Source organism: Henckelia pumila, chromosome 2 (assembly GCF_033568475.1).
Source record: "Henckelia pumila isolate YLH828 chromosome 2, ASM3356847v2, whole genome shotgun sequence".
NCBI classification, from domain to species: domain Eukaryota; kingdom Viridiplantae; phylum Streptophyta; class Magnoliopsida; order Lamiales; family Gesneriaceae; genus Henckelia; species Henckelia pumila.
The window spans coordinates 117,747,170-117,766,506 of record NC_133121.1 but is presented as its reverse complement, the minus strand read 5'-3'; the positions used below and the strand labels follow the sequence as shown (position 1 = coordinate 117,766,506).

Below are 19,337 nucleotides of genomic sequence, written 5' to 3'. Positions count from 1 at the left end.
TCATACTTCTATTCATCTCTCGTACATCTCATCCATGAAACCAAACGGTATCTCAGAATTTTTTTGGTCGGGAAAGGGGAGAAATTAGGGTTCACGACTGCACGGCATGACGGAATTACGCACAAAAAACAAAAGGGCCGCAGTTGTGTATGGTCAAGATAAATGGATTAGTTAACCATTAATTGACCTGAGCTGACGTATCTTATTAAAATAGAAAGTTAGTGAGTCTCTTTGACTGAATAAAAAACAAGTGAGTCTCTTTAAATAAATAAAAAACAAGACGAGACCTATATATTAAATTGCCTCGCTAAAAACTTATGTTAATATGCTAACAAAACAAAATTTTATTTTTTTGGGAAAAAAAAAAAGGAAGAACGAAGGTGCTTCTTTGGTCCTGACTTGGGCACGGGTCTAACCAACCGGATGGTGAACCTAATTCCTAGCCTACGTCCCGACCTAGGAGCCCAAGCAATATTGTTTATCAGTAGTATATAGATTCTTAATTTTTTTTAACCAAGTGTTACAATTTTCATTTGTAATCCGAGTTATTGAGTATATATTTTATGGTTTTCAATTTTGCTTTCTCCTACTCGTGGGGTTGTTTCTTGATTCATTTTCCGCTGTTAGGAGAGAATAACATAGCCCAAAAAAAAAAAAAATTCAAGAAACTGCCAAAAATTCAACTAATTTACTAACTGGAATTGGGAAACCAGGTAGACATTAATTCTTTATTTACTAAAACCAACATTCCTTTTTTCATGCCAAATACATTCAAAATTTAAATAGCTAACAAACAACGAAGCTAAGTTCAAAAACCTCAAGACTCATCTAATATTGGAATTGGGAAACCAGGTAGACATTAATGCTTTATTTACTTAAACCAACATTCCTTTTTTCATGCCAAATACATTCAAAATTTTAATAGCTAACAAACAACGAAGCTAAGTTCAAAAACCTCAAGACTCATCTAATATTGCAGAATCGCTAATTTGGGTCATGTTGGAATAATACATCAACTGTAGTCAAACTTCTCATATAATTTGTCACCATTGGTTCATTACAACTTTCCTTTTGCCCTTTTGACATTATGCTACCAATCTCCACCTCAAAACTCTATTCATCTATAGCACTCGTAAGAGAGAAACATTCATGACAGGCATTAATCAAAATCTAATTTAATCAATCACTCCAAGGATCATTCTCTGTCCTAACTTCCGATGGTTCAACCACTTCTGTTTCAACAGCACCAGACGAGCCCACATCAACCCCTGAGATGTCATCTTCAATGGCCTCAGCACTATCATCCTCCAGTCGACCCCACCTTCCTCCGAGTGCCATGGCCATCATTTCGTAAATCTTGTTTCCAAGCTCAGCCGGACTATCAGGCTGCCATATTCAACAATAGAATTTTAAAAAACAACGTTTCTCAGAAACGGCCACCAGCAGATAAAATGATAAAGAGTGCCAAAAGATCTTCAGTACTTACTGTGAATCCACTGGAAATAAGTGCCGTATCATATAGGAGCTCTATGGCCCTTTTTGCATCAGTGCTGTCAGGTGCATTCTTGCATGCAGCCTGCAGATAAAGTTTAGAGCTAGATGTTAGAAAGGTTAACATTTATATAGTCACTTCTAAGCTCCTCTTATTTTTACTTTCAACTGAAAGGGATTAAAACATGAATGCCAAAAGGATTAAACGATGGTGAACAAAAGCCAGGAATCATACATTGAGATCTTTGATGATAGGGTGCTCAGGATTGATTTCCAATATTCTTCTTCCCCTCATGAATTCCAGGCTCGAGGTGTCTCCAAGTGCCTGAGCTCTCATTAATCTATTTCAAGAACATTAAAACAAAGAATGAATAATTAATATTACAGAAACAAGAAATAATGTCCAATTTTTTGATAGAACAATCCCAGTGGTTGCTATATCACATGCCTTTCCATATTTGCTGACCACCCAAACTTGCCGGAAACAAGCACACATGGTGATGAGCTTAAACGCTTTGAGACTTGCACTTTAGCCACTGTATCACCAAGCTGTTGTTTTATCCAGTCACACAGAAGATTATACTCCTGCTTGGTTTCTCTTTGTTCCACTTCATCCTCATCACCTGTCATAATAAAACAATACAGCTCAAACACACAAAACATGTTCCTTCCAGCATGTACCAAATAAACAAGAAAGACAATTTCCAAGAACACAGTTGCCTTTTATTCTAGAATTCTTAAATTTTATTTTTGTGCTTTAAAGACTCGATTCTGACCAAGCTCTAGATCTTCCTTGCTAATGTCAACAAATTTCTTTTCCTTGAATGTCTGCAGATTCTGGATTGCAACCTCGTCAATCGGCTCAATCAGATAAAGCACCTGCCAATATCATCAAACATGAAAATTTCCATTAGGAAAAAGTATAAGAATAAACGCATAATAAAAATACAAAGACTCCCTTCCATTATCAAGAACTAGATTAAGATAACTGTTGCGCGAGTTGAAGTGCATACCTCAATGCCTTTCTGGACCAATTTTTCAACGAAAGGTGCAGTCTTGGCACTTTTTAAGCTGTCTGTTGCTAAGTAATAGATGGCTTTCTGGTTTTCACTCATGTTCTCCACATAATCATCCAAGCTTATTAGCTCTTCCTCACTCTTGGAAGAGAAAAATCTCAATAATGGTGTCAAGCGTTTGTGATTACCCGAGTCTTCAATGCATCCCAACTTCATAAACTTACCAAAATTCTCCCAGAATTTTTTATAATCCTAAGATTAGCCAAACAACCGTAATGTCAATCATGTTATTAACATGATGAGGAGAAGTATTTATAACCAGAAACCAACCTCTTTGTTATCACTTTCAGAAAGATCCTGAATCATGTCAAATGTCTTCCTCACCAGCCTTTTTCTCATTATTCTTACCTAAATAATTGAATAACAAAACTCAGCAATAGAAAACATTTTGCAAACCTGATATGGAGAGCATGAGTAAAAGAAATTAATCGCTTACGATTCTGCTCTCCTGAAGGATCTCTCGTGAAACATTAAGAGGAAGGTCATCAGAGTCCACCACACCCTTCACAAAACTCAGGTATCTTGGAAACTGCAATTTGTCAGATCAACCATAAAAAAAATTGGAGTAAGAACACACAACTTGTAGCATGAAAACATGCAATTATTTCAAAGCCAAAATTTCTTACCAGTTCACCATCAAAATCATCTGAAATGAATACACGTTTAACATACAATCGAATATTTTTGGTCTTGGGATTGATAACATCTTCGTTGTTAAGAGGTGCCATTCCAGGAATATATAGCACACTCCTAAATTCCACCTCACCCTGCAGAGATTGTGGAGTCTAAATAAAAGCAGAACGCAAAAGAACGTTACCAGCCCATTCAATAAAAATATTGGGTACCTCTGTAGTGAAATGGGTATGAACAAGCGGATCCAAAAATTCATTAAATGTCTTCTTGTAAAATTCTTGATATTGATCCTTTTCAACCTCTTTCGGATTGCGCATCTACATTGTAAACAAAAAGAGTTGCATAAAGCATAATTTATAGATGTTAAATCTGAGCCATGTCATGCATCGCGAGTAATAACAGCTCAGACTCACCCAAATAGGTTTTGTTTCATTTGCTAATTCCCAGTCCCAATATTTTTCATTTATGGTCTTTTTGGTCCTCTTTTTTTCTTCCTGGGTGAAGTCAAAGAGAAGAAAAAATGTAAAAAAATCATTTACTCAAAATAGAGAAATTACATGTCAAAAGTTGTTTCTAAAAGGCCATTACCTCAGTTTTTTCTTCACCTTCTTTTGGCTCTTCCTCTTCGTCCACCTGCAGAATTTAAAACCCTTTATTAATGTACAATTCTTGTGCTTAAAATCCCCAAACATGACAAACCAACAAAAAGATAATACCAGACGCAAAAATCCTACCTCAACAGTCCTTGACTTTTCTTGCCATGTATAGATGGGAAATGAAACAAATTGGGAGTAATTCTTCACCAAATTCTGGATCTTGGTTGCCTCTGAATATTCATACTTATCATCTTCCTGAGAGGAAAGAACAACTACGTTGATTTATTATAAATTGGAATATAGTATGATAATATGCTTGAAGAAAAGTTTGGCATAAAATACAAGGATTCATACCCTCAAGTAAAGGGTAATTTGAGTTCCTCGGGCCAGGGATTTGGCAGGATCAGTTTCCTCTCTAATTACATAGGAGCTACTATCAGCCATAGCTTCCCAGATGTATTGCTTATCAGATCTGGGGCTTTTTGTTGTCACGACAACCTGGAAAAAAGGGAAAGAAAAAGACCAATTAAAGACAGAAGGTCAATGAACATATGAATGAAGTGTAACAAATAGTATACAAGTGTTAATTGTTATTAGATTAGATGATATAGACAAACACCTTTTCAGCAACCAAAAATGCAGAATAGAATCCAACTCCAAACTGCCCAATCAAGCTGTTATCTGCACCGACTTCCTTATTATCCTGCGCAATATAAATTCAAACATTAAATTTCAAGCAAATGACCATGATGCTAAGTAGTTTGTGTAGGTCAAATACAAGATACATAGAGATGACATAATGAAGTTAATTACCTTCAAAGCTTTCAAGAATCTAGACGTGCCACTTTGAGCAATAGTTCCAAGACACTCTATAAGCTCCTCTTTGGTCATTCCAATACCGGTATCCCTACAAGAAGGAGACAACTCCACTAAGCAACATATTCCATTTTATTGACTAGTTATGTAGCAACGAATAAAACATACGTTATGGTAATAGTTCCATTATCTGGATCAGTTTTGATACGAATCTCAAGCTCTCCAGCATCACCAAGTAAAGAAGGCTCTGTTACGCTTAAAAACCTCAACTTATCAAGTGCATCACTTGCATTACTGTGGACACAATTGAAGATGGTTAAAAAAAGCCCCGACACAAAACCTCTCTTATATGAATAAAAAACCTCCTCAATGTAGGACAAGAAGACTGGTGTGCAAAAAAACAAGAGCAAACATACATTGGCATCAACATATTCTCACCTTACAAGCTCTCGGAGAAACACTTCCTTGTGGCTGTACAGACTGTGAACAATCAAATCCAGCAGTCTACTCACCTGGGAATAATTCCAACACCAAGAAAAACAGTAAATCTCAATAAAATAAAAATTTAAGCCAACTGAAAACCACACGGAAATATCCAGTAAAATATGGATAAATACTCATTTTCATTACAGTTTACATATCAATACAAAGATTCGCTCTTTACCTCTCCACCACTAAATTATTCACAACTTTCCATTAATTATTGTTCCTACTCAGGAAATTTTGAATTTCAAAGGTCCATAATCATAGCCCCAAAGGACATCATGAAACTCAAAGAAAACAAACGAAAAGCACAAACCAACCTCAGCCTGGTATTCATGGGTCTCTCCAGTGCTCTCTGGAGCCTCCTTTTCAGCCACAGCAGCCTCGCATCTCACCACCACCCCGCTCTGTTTCCTCACCGGTTTCCACTCTAACCCACGTCTTGAAAAGCTGGCCCTTGATCCACTCTGGGGGAAAAAAGCACTTCTCAATAATCCACTATTAGTTTTACGACTACCCCTCAAAGAAAAAGACGGAAGTGCAGCCACCGGAGGAGATGTCAAACTCCTGCTCAACACAGGCGCCATAGTTTCAGTTTATATAATAATAAAGAAAAAAGGGCCAGAAAGAAAACTGGTATCTGTATGTAAATTAAGCCCTTTTTGCTGTGCTTTTCCAAATGAATGAATCAGTAGTTTGGGACTGTGATATACATATAAAAACCCATGCGGGATAGGGTTTAAGGGAGAGGCAGGAAGGTTCTGGAATTGGAAAAACCAAAGCAAAGATCGGTGACTGTAGCTTTGGAGTTTGGACGCTTGTGTGTTGAGAAATGTAAGGCATATATCCTGCCATTTCAGCATTTACCATATCCGATTATAATTTGTACGCAAGGCCCTTCTTCTCTCTTTTTCTTCTATATTTTTATTTTTTTTAGTTACGGTGCAAAACTTGTGTTAAACTGTAAATTCTAGTTGAATTAAAATTTGAAATTAGATCACATGGAAACTTCATAAAATTCTCTTAGGTAAATTTTTTTAATCAAATTGTATCACAAGATCTTTTGTTAATGTTAATGATATCCCTTAAGGACGAAAGTTCTTCAAATTTTCATAGCATAGACAAATAAATTTGGAGCAAGTACACCAATTCTTCAATATCGAGAAATAAACAAACTAAATCCAATATCATTAATTTTAATATATATAATCTATTTGCTTGATGATTCCCTTCATATTCTTGAACGAGACAAATATAACACATAAGTTACTCAAATATAAGGTCCGTTTCGATTCTCGGACGTTATGATCATATCTCGAGGAGTCGATACACATTCATAGGATAGCAAACTTTAAAATTATTAAAGCATTCCTTTGCGATAATCTTGTTTGCTGCCTGACTTGGGTGAAACCTGTCCCAGAAATAATATGAATCCCTATTCTTGCAAGGCACTGTGCGTCTTAAACAGTTGAATCTATCGTCCTGACAGCAGCCCCTTCTTGTTTCAGTTAACCCTGCATTTTCATCAGATACTTGAGCATCATAAAAATTTCAAAAATCCCATCAAATTACAAGAATGTACAAGAAAAAAATAATGAAATGACATTACCATAACGAGATGGATCGTCGAGGATGTCCCGAGTTAAGTTAAATACATTTGCAGTCATGAAGTATGATCTTCTGAGAATAAAAGTCAAATGGCCCAGCTGATATTCCATCTTGTTGTTGAAAAGCGTGACCATATCATTTACATTTTCTGCACATTTGGCTTTGGGCTTAAACTTTTCTACAAGCTCAGGGTAGCAACCGATCCGGGATATTTGGAACACCACAAATTTTCTGGCACCAAGATGGTACAGATCCTACAAGATTTTGACTTGCAATTTATAATCAAACATTGGAGCATGGACCTGTTTTTCTAATTTCATGTTTTTTTCATGGTGCCACCAAACAACAAACTTACCAGTGACTAATTTTCCGGACTTATCCAGCCCTAAAAGGTAGGCAGTAGACTGAGGAACTCAAAATACAAACAAAGTACAGTACATAAAAATATGCTTTGAATTTCAGTGAAGTTGGATGATTGACATTACCTTGAGATTTTTTCCAAGTTTTCTGGCAAGCAAATCTGCATATTCATCAGGTCTGTATAATTGACTGGTGTTGTAGCGATCAGGCTGCAAATAATTACCAAGGTAGTCATTGGTGCCCATATGAATGAGAAATACAGATTTTGCCAGGTATTCACGCAGTGCTGCAGTATTTCTGAACTGGGCTCGGATGTATTTGTCGATGCTTTCCTGGAATAGTTTCACCTGTGTTCTCATGTCCAAATTCTTACCCTGCATTAATTTTAAAAAAGAGGATTTAACCAAATATATTTTGCACAAGAACATACACAATATAATCATCGAATTAAGTGTGTGTGTTCTCTCTTACAAGATAGTTGCCTGTTTCAGGGAGAATCCCTGAGGAACTAGATGCATAATTGTAGCCACTAGCGGATTCGAGCCTGTCTATATGTTTAGTGCTGACGTATGGAAGTGCCAAAGGCAAATTAAGCATCTTATCTGTCAACAGAAACAATCAATTTACCCTTGCATTATTTTAAACTAGTAATCTTGAAGTAATGAGGGGAGAGTCTACGCTGGCAGACGGGTAATCAACGGTACCGTCCGATCCCCATCCGGGCAGTTACCGTCCGATCCCATCCGGGCACTGCCTGGATGGGTAGCATAGACTCTCCCAGTAATGGGTAGGACATTGTCACATCACATGGGTCAGAAAATTTGGAAAGTAAAATAACCATGCCCGGATGGGTAGCATAGACTCTCCCAGTAATGGGTAGGACATTGTCACATCACATGGGTCAGAAAATTTGGAAAGTAAAATAACCATCTATATCTATAGTGTATATAAAACTCGAGACACATACTATTGGTCCACCAATGTGACACCAACGTCAAATTACAGCCTATAGCAGTAGGCATTCATTTCTATTGATAAAAGACCAAGTCCAAATCAAAATTATGCTCTCTTCCCTGTCCGATAGAAATCATCATCATTTCAATTTAAAAATTATATGAAACGCTTATGAACCTCTTTCCACTTCATTTTTTTTTACTCCTCATTTTCCTCAATTTTTTATTTTAGTAACTTTTATTTATTATGTTACACATGCACGATCGCTAGTATTAACAAAAAAAAATATCCAGGACATTTTATAAAAGGGGTGAATTAGATTACAATTCAAAAGGATGCACAAGTTTTGCTTATCAATAAAGGAGGTCATGAGAGGAAATTCTCTCCGAATCTCAGCCCCTGTCCCCGATTGTTTTTGGTATATTTTGGTGATCTGCTCTCAGTAGGTAATTTGCTCACATTTTCTTGACGCTAGATTTCAGCATTAGGTTCTTTTTAACTAGAATGGTAATTAGCAAATGATGAATAAGAAATTTTTTTGCTATTTCATAACTTTCCTAACTCACCAAATAAATCCGCAACTGTATATCCATTTGTGAACCTTCCCGTGGCTGCCTTTCCTGGAAAATCTATTCCATTAGGTGGATAATTAGCAACAGCCCTGGTCTTTAAATTGTTGTTATTACCACCATCAACAATTGAATCTCCAAATATAAAGAGGGCCGGCGCCAAGGGTTTTTGAGCTGCTCTAGAGGAAATAAACAGACACGGCAATGTACAGAGAACAATTAAATGTACAAGTGTCCTATCCATCTGTCTAGAAGACAAGCAAAAAAGGAAAGAGAATCAGTTATTGTACTGATATTGGAATTAAAAGAAAAGAAGATATGACCGAAATATTTTTACTACCCACACAATTAAGAGTAAATTCAAGCTTTTAAGTCACATTAATGATAGCATTAAGTTACATTAATTGATCAGCGTATTGTGAACGCTCCATTTGCACCAAAGACTTTGGTGGGCTGAATCAATGAAATTCTGAAGGCACAGAAAGTCATTAACTTCAAGACTTAATAGAAAAAGAAATGGCAGCTCAAAATAAAAGAAGAATATTTGAGAAAATAATTGTTTGACTGATATAAAAAATAAAATTAAGAAAAAAAATCTGAGATTTGATTGCATAGAGGTAGAACGAACCAGTTCATTCATACTTGACACAAATTCATGGGCCCCAATTCACACTTTAAATAATTGTTTAACTGATATAAAAAATAAAATTAAGGGAAAAAAAATCCGAGATTGGATTGCATAAAGGTAGAATGAATCAGTTCATTCATACTTGACACAAATTCATGGTCCCCAATTCACACTTTTTGTATCAAACGGGTGCAAGCAAGCTCAGGATCATAGTAGCAAAGTGCCAACATATGAATCCGCAAATTTTAACTTCTTCAAAGCACTCTACCATCTAAATGGTATCAACATCGATGCATCCCAACTTTGGAAACTTGGGAATTCTCCTCATCTGTTCTGTAAACTTGAGATTAACCTAAATTAAGTTGACATGCATTTCTTCAAGTTACTGTTTTCTACATGAAAAGAAGTAATCCGAACTTATTGTTCTAAGTTCATCGTCCAGACTGCAGAATACAAAACGACTTATTTAAATCCTATATGATAAGTTTACTACGATGAAACGTGCTTATGAATGGCCAGATCACATATCCGAAATGTGGAAAGCAAGTGGCCCAAAAACTTCACTTGTAGTGTTCAAAACCAATTTGAATGCAGAGAAAATGTGTCATTCTATATTCTGTTTCCTCCGTGGTTGCGCACAAGTGATACAAACTCTAAGAGATCCATACCTTATTATCCCCATTTTTAGCAGGAAGGATGATTGATGGTGGTAATAACCACAGTAGGACAATATTTCAAATGATTCGACTCAGATAGAAGCCAGATTTGATTGTCAACGCATAAAACTGGAAGACAGATGCAAAATCACCAATTTGGTCAAAAGAATGAATCATGACTGAACAAATTTGTTGATCAAGCCCAAGACCACCAAATAACATCATTCGAACAAATTCCATAGCATTCTTTACTAAAGATCTTTTGCACAATCTATTGATCACGGCACTATAATCTCGGACAGAAATTTCAAACCCGTTTTCGGCCATTTGGCGGAATAGTAACATAGCCTTTTGAGCATCTCCTTTGGCGCAATTTGCTTTTATAAGAGTGGTGTAAGCAACTTTTGATAATCTGATATTTTGGTCTTGGAGAGAAGAAAAGACTCTTTCGGCATCACATAAATTTCCATAGACACACAAACCGTTAATAATAATGTTATATGTGATATGATTTGGCTGAATGCCATTCTTAATCATCTCATCATGTAAATGAAAAGCTCTTTCAAATTCTCGAGCTTTAAATAAATATTGAATTAAAGCATTATAAGAAGCTTGATCTGGAAAAAGGCCCTTGACAAACATACCCTTGAAAACCTTGACAGCATTTTCCACCTTCCCTTGCCTGCACAGTCCTTTCATGACCACGGTGTAAGTTACTTGATTTGGCTCCACGGCATTTGTGGCCATTTCCTCAAGTAGTTTGAATACAGCTTCTATATTACCCACATCACAATATGCATTCATGATGGTGGTATACGTAATAACATTCGGCACCAAATCATGCAACTTTATGTTATTTAAGAATTGTCTAGCATCAACCAATTTTCCAGTCTTGCAGAATCCGTTTATTAGGGAATTGAATGTGACTATGGATGGTGCAATCCCTCTCTCCAACAATTTTTGGTACAATAGCACAGCTTCTCCTACATTTCCAAGATTTGCATATGTATCAACCATGATATTGTACAAGACAATATCATGCATCGATTCTCTATTCGTCACTGTATCAAAATAACTTCTTGCTTCAAATATTAATCCCTTCTTACACAGTCCCAACAAAATAGACCGGTGCAGAAAACCATTCGAAGTGATTTCCTTCGTGCACATGTTATTAAAAAGTCGAACAGCTTGCTTAACTTCTCCTAGTTTGCAAAGTCCATGAATGATTGCAGAATACATGAAAATATCTGGTTTCACACCAAGACTTGCTATCTCATGAAGCAAAGCCAGAGCTTCAGCTATTCGTCCACTTTTACACAAACAGCTCAGTAGCACACAGTATGAGATACGATTTAACTGAAAACCCTTAGATATCATCTCCTCTCGAAGTCTGAGACCGGCTTCAACATTCCCTGTCTGGCAATGCCAACATAAAAGTATTGTAGCAGTCAGAAAATCGGGTTTTGACCCTAAATGCAGCATTCTCTTTGTAACCTTCCAATCCCCATCCATCATACCAAGTAGACGAAACCCTTTGGCTATAATGTTATAAGTCACTTGATCAGGTTCCAATCCATGGTTCTCCATCTCATTTATAAAATCTAATGCTTCCTCCACTGAACCCGCAACACAGAGTCCATGAATGAGAATATTATAGCTATACGTATCAGGAAGTAATCCATTCTTGCACATTTTGCAGAATAATGATTTTGCAATATCCACAAACCCCAATCTACAGAATCCTGACATAAGAGTATTATACGAAGTAAGACAAGGCTCCCCCTCTTTCCCTTCAAGATCGCATAGAAATGCAATTGCTTCATGAATCAAGCACTGCCTGCATAGCCCATCAATAAAAATTGAATTCGTATACTCAGTTGGACCAATCCCATTGACCTTGATTTCATTATAAACATCCCAGATGATATCTGTGTGCCTCAAGTTGTGCAATAAACTATGGTATGTCATAATCGATGGCTGAATATTTAGGTCCTTCATCCTGGCGACGACAACAAGGGAATCGTGGACCATACCAGATCTGGAATACACAAGGGCCAGCATATCCCAGACCAGATTGTTTGAATCCCAACACCTGTAACTTTTGAAAAGCAGCTCACAAAGTGGGGTTGCAGATTCCAAACCTGAAGAAAGCATAATGAATCAGGCGACAGAAAAACATAAGCAATGTGTATGTTCTCCAATTCGCAAGGAACTAAATTTGACACACAGCAAAATATAAGGCGAAGGCGGTACATAGATACAACTTTTCTTAGATCTAATAACATAAAATTTCACTGAAAACAATAATGTAGTTTGCTCATACACATCATCTCGATTGAATGAAGCCAAGCAAATGTCTAACAGATAAAGTGGATGCAACATGAAGAAATTCTTACCACCATTCAAGCATTAAAATGACATGCACTCAAAAACTTGTTTCCGGGCTCCAGCCATTTCAAACCCTATGTATTATTCATTTAAGAAACAAAGTATACAGCTACAAAACTGTATACAAACTAAATGTTCTGATCAAGATTTATTAAAATTATCGCAATCAAAGATTTTCTTGTCTTCTCAACCAAGCAACCTCTCAAGTGAGCCCACCCACGGAAGGGAAAATACTTGAATATCTTTCTAAAACCAAAAGATTCCAAAGCTTCATGCTTGTAGTTGTTACATCTCTAATTTTAAACCACCAGTCCATATCAGCCAAACACAGACTCAATACAGGAACCCCAAGCCAGAGCTAACAGAACGACTGCGAATTTAAATCAAACCAAACCCTCAATTTTTCCAGTAAACATCATAAGATTGATTTGATGAAAATTGTTGCGTGGATTCAGATCATAGTAGTGAAAGAACCCCAAGTCCGAAAGTTAAAATCTTGAGTTTCAAATGCATACCAAAATATTACATTTTCGAACAGAACACTACCCATGTATTGAAAACACTCGAGGTGCGTATGTATATAAAATTCTAAAGCATCATTTCATTAAAGACAATGAGCCGGTCCACATTACCTTCATCTTCAACCACCCGCTGTAAGTGGCAGCGAAGCCCACGTAGCCGCTTCTTTTCCGCCAAAAGGTGCGCAACAACAAAACGCGAGCTCCGTGAGAGCTTAATCCGGAGCTCATTTTGCAGGAAAAAGAAAAACCCAATGGCATTTTCGGAGTTCTGGAAACTGAATTTCTGCACAATGGCGTCTATTTCAGAAGTGCTCAGCTTAAGAACTTCGCTCTTGAAGAAATCGTCGTGCCTGAGGGATTTGATAAAGAATTTATCACAACATCGAGAGTGAGATTGAAATTGAGTGAGGATTCGCCATATGACGTCGTTCTCCGGGCACTCCACCAAGTCAGCGGCGGCGGAGATAGCTGAAGAGGGAATTTGGGAGAAGATATTCCGGGGAAGTAAACGATGTCGTATGGCGGGTGATCGAAACATCGAACATTGTGGTACTCAACGGGTGTGATGGGTTTGGGACGAGGGTTTAAGCTAAGCTTCGTCACCATTTTCCTCTTCTTTGACCCTTGTCCAAGGTCATCGCTTGGATATAATGGTAATTTTCGAACTAAATATGATGGTAATTTACTTTTACTTACTTTGTACCTTTAAATTTAAAATAAACTATTGTTATTATATTATAATATATATATATATATATATATATAAGGAAATAAAATCGTATTCAAATGAAAATATTGAATTTTTTATATTTTAAACTTACACATCGTGTGTGTCAAAATAGATAAGTATATATTTTCTCCGTTTTAATTATATAATTCACGTTTTTTTTTGTCTCAAATATACACACTATTAACTACACTTTGAAAATTGTGGCAATCATTTTTGAATGCATTAAATAGAGCTAAAATAATAAATTGTATAAAAAAAAAATTCTTAATATGGGGGGAGGGGGGAAATCGGGACGAAGGAAATATAACGGATAAAAAAAATTAAAACTTTAATTCGATGCATATAGATATCCACCGTGATTTAACAAATTAATATTTAATACTGTTGTAATTAATTTTTAAATAAATTTCAAAGATCCCAAGGTTGTATATACATGTGATAATAATTACATTAAAACATTTTTTTGATCAATAGCCTCAATGAGTGTGATGACAAATCATATATGAACTAATTTCTTTTTCCAAATAATGGAAAATTACTTTTCATCAATTTTCAAAATAATTATATAATCTTATCATCAAGAGAAGTCGATTTTCTAAAGCTATTGATTGCATTTATTTTATTTTTCCAAAACCACGCAAATAAGAAATGATGGAGACCTCCAGGCTCCATGCACCACTATGCATTTTCGTGTTTCGTTCATGATCTAGCTTTGGTTTCCATGTTAGCGATGTCTTTTATACATATCAGTATACAAAATGACATTAAAAGAATAATGAAACTTTACCAGTAAGTTCTTAGCTTTGACGGCATATGAATGTGTATCACTAAACAATCGATATATTGTAGGTGCATATAAATCTTGATTATCAATGTTCGACTTATATACAGATCTCTCATCTCAGCAAAACTTCAACTTTGACGTGTGAATGTTGCTCAAGTCGTAAAAACCGGATTGATGAGAAAAATCGATTTCGAGAGATATATTTCAAATGACATTTCTCAAATTCATCATAATTATTATCGAAATTACATATGATGCTCTCTATACAATTATATATATGGCATTTCTAAACAAAACATCATATTCTTGAAATAACTTGTATGGCTCGGACTCTTCAATGCCCCCAAGGGGCAATGCTTTTGGAGAGAGAGAGAATTTATTTTTATTTTTTTGGAATGAGCGAGAGAAAATTGGTGACCCATGTCGGTATGCTGTCAAAGAGTCTCATCAATGGAATTTCCTTTTCATGCTTGCATAGCAACCCTCAACACTACAAAAGAACTCTCACCTCCAAGGGGTCCATAACCGTGACACAAAAGGCCTACTTCATTTTTGAATTTTTACTTGGGCGTAGTGAAAGAGCATAAACATAATACATGAGAATCAAGACCTAAACTTCTCTCGTCAGACAACAAAAAGTCGATCTTCGAGTTTTAAAGCATTATGTAGCCTGTATCCATCGAACGTGATGGTCTTGGTTTCTAACTAAGATAGACAGTCATGTACGCACTATAAGATTTCCATTCTGCAAGATTTCCATTCCAGATTATTTATTCAACAAGTCGGAAGACAACAAGTGAAAGAAAACACGATTACAACGCTCGTAGAAGAGAAGAAAAATAAAATCAATCCCAATAAGCCATTTCACTCGTTAAAAAATATTTACACGATAAGAGAGAAGACTTGGTGATGCTCAGAACTCGTATTCTCAAAACCGGCAAGAGGTTCCGAGTCTTTGTCTCTGCTTCTGACCAACAGTGGCCCGTTTTCGCATGACCAATGCAGGGTAAAGAAGCTCCTGGAACTTCTCCAAAAACAGGCCCCATTCTTCCTCGCTCATGTCTGCTACCTTCACGAAGCTAACACTTGCTGGAATCTGCTCGGTCGCACTCCTATGGCCAGCTGATGAACTATCAAGATAGCCATGATTGGGCTTAGGTCCTAAGAATTTCGGGAATTTTGGTTTCTTTTCACCTAAATCAGTATACTTCAGTGACATGGACAGATTTGAAATAGATTGGCTTTCTGCTCGGGCCGCTGCGCTAACCAATTCTTCATCCTCATCTGCTTCATTTTCTTCTTCCTCCTTGATGCATTCCTCGAGTTTATAAAGGGAACTACGACCATTACCACTTCCAAATCCGAGATGAAATGGTGCTCCTGCACCAAACTCCTCTGACGCCAGTTTAGTGGAGAATGCGTGGCTGCCATCCTCTTCACAGTCTATGTCAAACTGAAACTCTCTCTCTTCAAAATTAGCTTTGGCTTTGGGAGGTAGCATCTCCTCGGCAACGAGCCTCCTTGCCTTGATGCATATAACCTCCAGTTCACTGGGTTCTTCCTCACCACTACAAAACTCCCTACTCATCATTTCCCCTATCTCAGCCAGACACAGACCGTATAGAGCAGCTTCCTTAAGGAAAATCGTACAAAGGAACAAGATTCGCAAACAAGCCTCTCGAATCATGGGAAGCTCACCGCGCAGCATTTCTATATCTCGAAGAGGATCAAGATTTTCAATGTAGTCAAGTTCATCATCTGAGAAAGGGATTGAAGCCTGAGGCCAATGAATCCACTCAAAATATGGATCTTCTAAACTCTCAGGCAAGCAGAGGCCATGATCAATAGGGATCAGCTCTACCTGACCAAAACCGCCGATGCCATTTAGCTTCCTAACTAAAAGATTACCTGCATGCCTATCTGTGTTAAAGATCCTAATGTCTAAAATACCGATTCGGTGCACGGCAGAAACTGGGAAACTCGAGGTTCCATGGTCACTGGCATCAAAATCATGAGGAATGAACTGTTGAAAAGAAGCAATCTTGCTGACAAGATTCTCGTTCTGATGTTTGTTTCCGTTAACACCATTGTTGATGTTGAAAATCGAGTGAGTGATCTTCACTAGTGCAGTGGCAGGAACATTGGCAAAATGATCGTGGTCAAGAAGATATGCAGCCACTTCTCTGAAACCTGTTTCTCCAATCCGCACAGATCGTTTCAATCCCGGCTGCCCAAGAGCTTTGCCAACAAAACCCTTAGGATTGTTAGGAGCAAATGGCTCTTCATCTGTAGGCTTCACGATGGCAACACTCTCACCTCTTTTGTTTCTGAAGTAATATGCTCCTCCAAGCCCCCCACGCGCAGGGGTTGGATCAACCCCTTTCTTTATTGCTTTGACAACTTCATCAACAAGTTGCTTTGTCTTGGCGAAGCGAATTGATTGTCCCAGTATCTCTATCGGTCCACTAAAATCTCTTGGTTGAATGTCCCTACCAGTGGGTGACAGACAAGGAGTTGACGAGCTTCTGTGCATCAAATTCCTTGTAAGTAAGAGTGGAGAATCCTTACGAATGGAACTAAGGTCATTCTTCAGAACCATATCGCCAAATGTCAATGAACTTTCCTCGATAGGATAATTCAGGGCAAGCTGCAACCTCCTTTTCACAGTATGGGCATTGTCATTCCGGTCCAATTCCATCCCCAACACGCAACCTGTCTCTGTCTGAACAAAAACACGTCTCCTTCCAGTTAGTTTCCCTTCCATCCCGTTGTTTCCATGGTAGTCCCCACTTCCAAGCGGACTCTTGAAAACTGCCACGGCCATTTGAGTTTGAACAGGACTATCCAACTTAGGAGGCATGAAAGGATTAGAAAGACCGATTGCGATTCCTCTCACAGAGAGCAACCAAGATGGCGATGTCAGAGAGCTCTCCCGTTGCTCTCAATTGACCGCCAAGCTCAGAAGCCAATTGCGATGGAACCACAGATTTAACAGATCTAGAAACAATCATCAATCAGAAACAAGACCTTAGCTACCACCTTCCATTAATGCTTAACCAGAACAATTTGCAGCAAGCACCAACTTATCGCGAGAGGGAAAAGATTGACAGAATCACTACATCGAGAAAGTCATCTGAAGGTTTCAGGTGTCAAGTCACAATCTGTCCAACGAAAAGATCAAGTCCAATCAGCCATCTTAAGCCTTAAGGCATTTCAATAACTACAAAAGAATAATCTATAACATACAAACTAAGACTACATCAATCATTCGACAACTATTCACCAAGAAAACAGTACGTGAAGCAAATGGCAAATCACTTTACAGTGCTGATCTGCTAAAGATGAATAAACTCGTTAAGTAAAAACTATCCAAAAAAATCGAAGATTTAACTCTCTCTTAATACCCAGAGTAAACCACAAACATGGAGAATAATAAACATCACACCATGTAAAGTCCCATAAAAGAAAACAAGATCCACGTATTCTTCAATATTATTGAATAATAACAAAAGTTAGCAAGTAAAAAATTTCTAAATTAAAAAAGCAGCTGATACACGCAATACACGAGTAATTTATTGAATCTTATTTGGCAAATCAATCAATTCCTCAGTTCACCAAACACGTATTATCGTATCATGCACTCGTTCTCCGATCATCGATATCCTCGAAAAAAGGAAAAGCTAATCATATCGAAGTAAACTAACCAAAATTACTCAAAACACACTTGGCCAATACATTTTCACTTGACAAGCACTGAACTCAATAAGTAAAATCAAAACAGAAAAATCAAAGTAAAAGCATGAAAATCAACTCACCGGATGGCTAGATCTGGAAATCGATGGATTTTCCACGGTTCCCGCACAGAAATGTCGAGAAGAATTCCAGCAATCCGAAGGTCGGAATAGCAGGCAACACCGGAGGTTTACTGGCTAGGATTGATTCCGGATGTTCGCCTTCCGAAGCCACCAAAACCCTCTCTTCTCTTCGACGAGCTTTCTCTCTCTGTATCTAAATATGGATATATGTGTGTGTATGTATACTTCTTGGAACGTTCTCTTTTCTCGACAGTAACTAAATTTTTACATTAATTGCGGTTAAAGTAAATTAACCCCCGGCTTATGTAATGACTGCCTGCTCCGAGGAAGAGTCTAGAATATGTAATAATAGCCGTCGGATTGGCTGGTCTTGTCAAGTGATCAGGGCCGTTACTCGAGTTCGGTGACGTGTCTTGGGTTTTAAACTAATTTACCCGATAAGGAACCAACTAATATACTTTTTAGACAAGATAAGATAGGATACTTTTCATAGTCATATTATTTTTATAATTTTTTTATATAATTATTATTTTTATTAAAAAAAAATTTTAATGTCACATCAAATAGAATCATTTTTTTAAATATAAAACATAAGTTTTATTAGTGTGTCAAAATGTCATAAAGTACGACGTTTTTTTATAAACAAAAGAATAACATCAACATAATACAAGAGTTATTTTTAAATTTTGAAATAATATATATATGTAGTGTCATGGATTTTAATAATATCTTATGTTGATCTTGAAACGTGAAAAGTAGTAAAAATACATCAACACATGAAAATTGTACAATATTTGATTTCATTTCTCATAAATGTAAAAAAAAAAATGGCTTTTCAGGTTGTTGAGAGATTTAAATAGAATTCCATGTTCTATTTTGAGGTCAAGGTTAATATTTCATCGTCATTTTAGGTCATTTTCAACCACAAACATCATTTTGGTGCAAGTTCTGCACTAAAATAGTGTAATTTCTGCACCAAACAATACATTCATCTCCAACCCATTTACATCAAATCTTACACCAAAATGAATATTCTCGGAATATTCTCTTTATTTTACATATATTATTCTAATTTGCTATTTGTCACCCAATTTACATTTTTATTTTAATTATTTAGTATTTATTTAAATAAATATTAAATTTAATTAATAATTAAATATTTATTGATAAAACTAATGAATTATTATATTAAATATTTTTGTTCTAATATTTAATTTTTAAAACAATTA

The 19,337-nt window shown here is 36.7% G+C and overlaps 3 protein-coding genes across 7 annotated transcripts; all 3 read right to left on the bottom strand.

Moving 5' to 3' along the window:
- Positions 1-942: 942 nt before the first annotated feature.
- Positions 943-5,913, bottom strand: LOC140877988 (heat shock protein 90-5, chloroplastic). The gene is made up of 19 exons (XM_073281594.1): positions 5,416-5,913; positions 5,051-5,124; positions 4,781-4,906; positions 4,610-4,703; positions 4,416-4,499; positions 4,151-4,294; positions 3,935-4,051; positions 3,789-3,833; positions 3,614-3,694; positions 3,413-3,517; positions 3,194-3,334; positions 3,004-3,096; positions 2,838-2,915; positions 2,505-2,759; positions 2,268-2,370; positions 1,940-2,114; positions 1,727-1,832; positions 1,487-1,576; positions 943-1,386 (listed from the first exon to the last, which is right to left on the bottom strand). The coding sequence occupies exons 1-19, from the start codon at positions 5,680-5,682 to the stop codon at positions 1,180-1,182; spliced, it is 2,385 nt and encodes a 794-aa protein (XP_073137695.1). The 5' UTR covers positions 5,683-5,913; the 3' UTR covers positions 943-1,179.
- A 349-nt stretch (positions 5,914-6,262) lies between these two features.
- Positions 6,263-13,374, bottom strand: LOC140881606 (GDSL esterase/lipase 7). Of its 5 annotated transcripts, none has more exons than XM_073287044.1 (6): positions 10,515-10,679; positions 8,584-8,830; positions 7,535-7,665; positions 7,189-7,437; positions 6,705-6,957; positions 6,263-6,609 (listed from the first exon to the last, which is right to left on the bottom strand). In XM_073287044.1, the coding sequence occupies exons 1-6, from the start codon at positions 10,533-10,535 to the stop codon at positions 6,404-6,406; spliced, it is 1,107 nt and encodes a 368-aa protein (XP_073143145.1). In that variant the 5' UTR covers positions 10,536-10,679; the 3' UTR covers positions 6,263-6,403. The 5 variants fall into 5 exon arrangements, 3 of the variants coding, with proteins under 3 accessions (XP_073143145.1, XP_073143146.1, XP_073143144.1); XM_073287045.1 differs by lacking the exon at positions 10,515-10,679 and adding an exon at positions 9,883-10,044 and having other exon boundaries at positions 8,584-8,834; XR_012150015.1 differs by lacking the exons at positions 6,263-6,609; positions 6,705-6,957; positions 7,189-7,437; positions 7,535-7,665 and adding an exon at positions 12,891-13,374 and having other exon boundaries at positions 8,696-8,834; positions 9,883-12,011.
- Positions 13,375-15,030: 1,656 nt separating this feature from the next.
- LOC140880679 (phosphatidylinositol 4-kinase gamma 5-like) lies at positions 15,031-18,314 on the bottom strand. Its single transcript, XM_073285320.1, has 2 exons — positions 18,109-18,314; positions 15,031-17,454 (listed from the first exon to the last, which is right to left on the bottom strand). Exon 2 carries the CDS (start codon positions 17,151-17,153, stop codon positions 15,222-15,224), a length of 1,932 nt encoding a protein of 643 aa, XP_073141421.1. The 5' UTR covers positions 17,154-17,454; positions 18,109-18,314; the 3' UTR covers positions 15,031-15,221.
- Between the last annotated feature and the right edge of the window lie 1,023 nt (positions 18,315-19,337).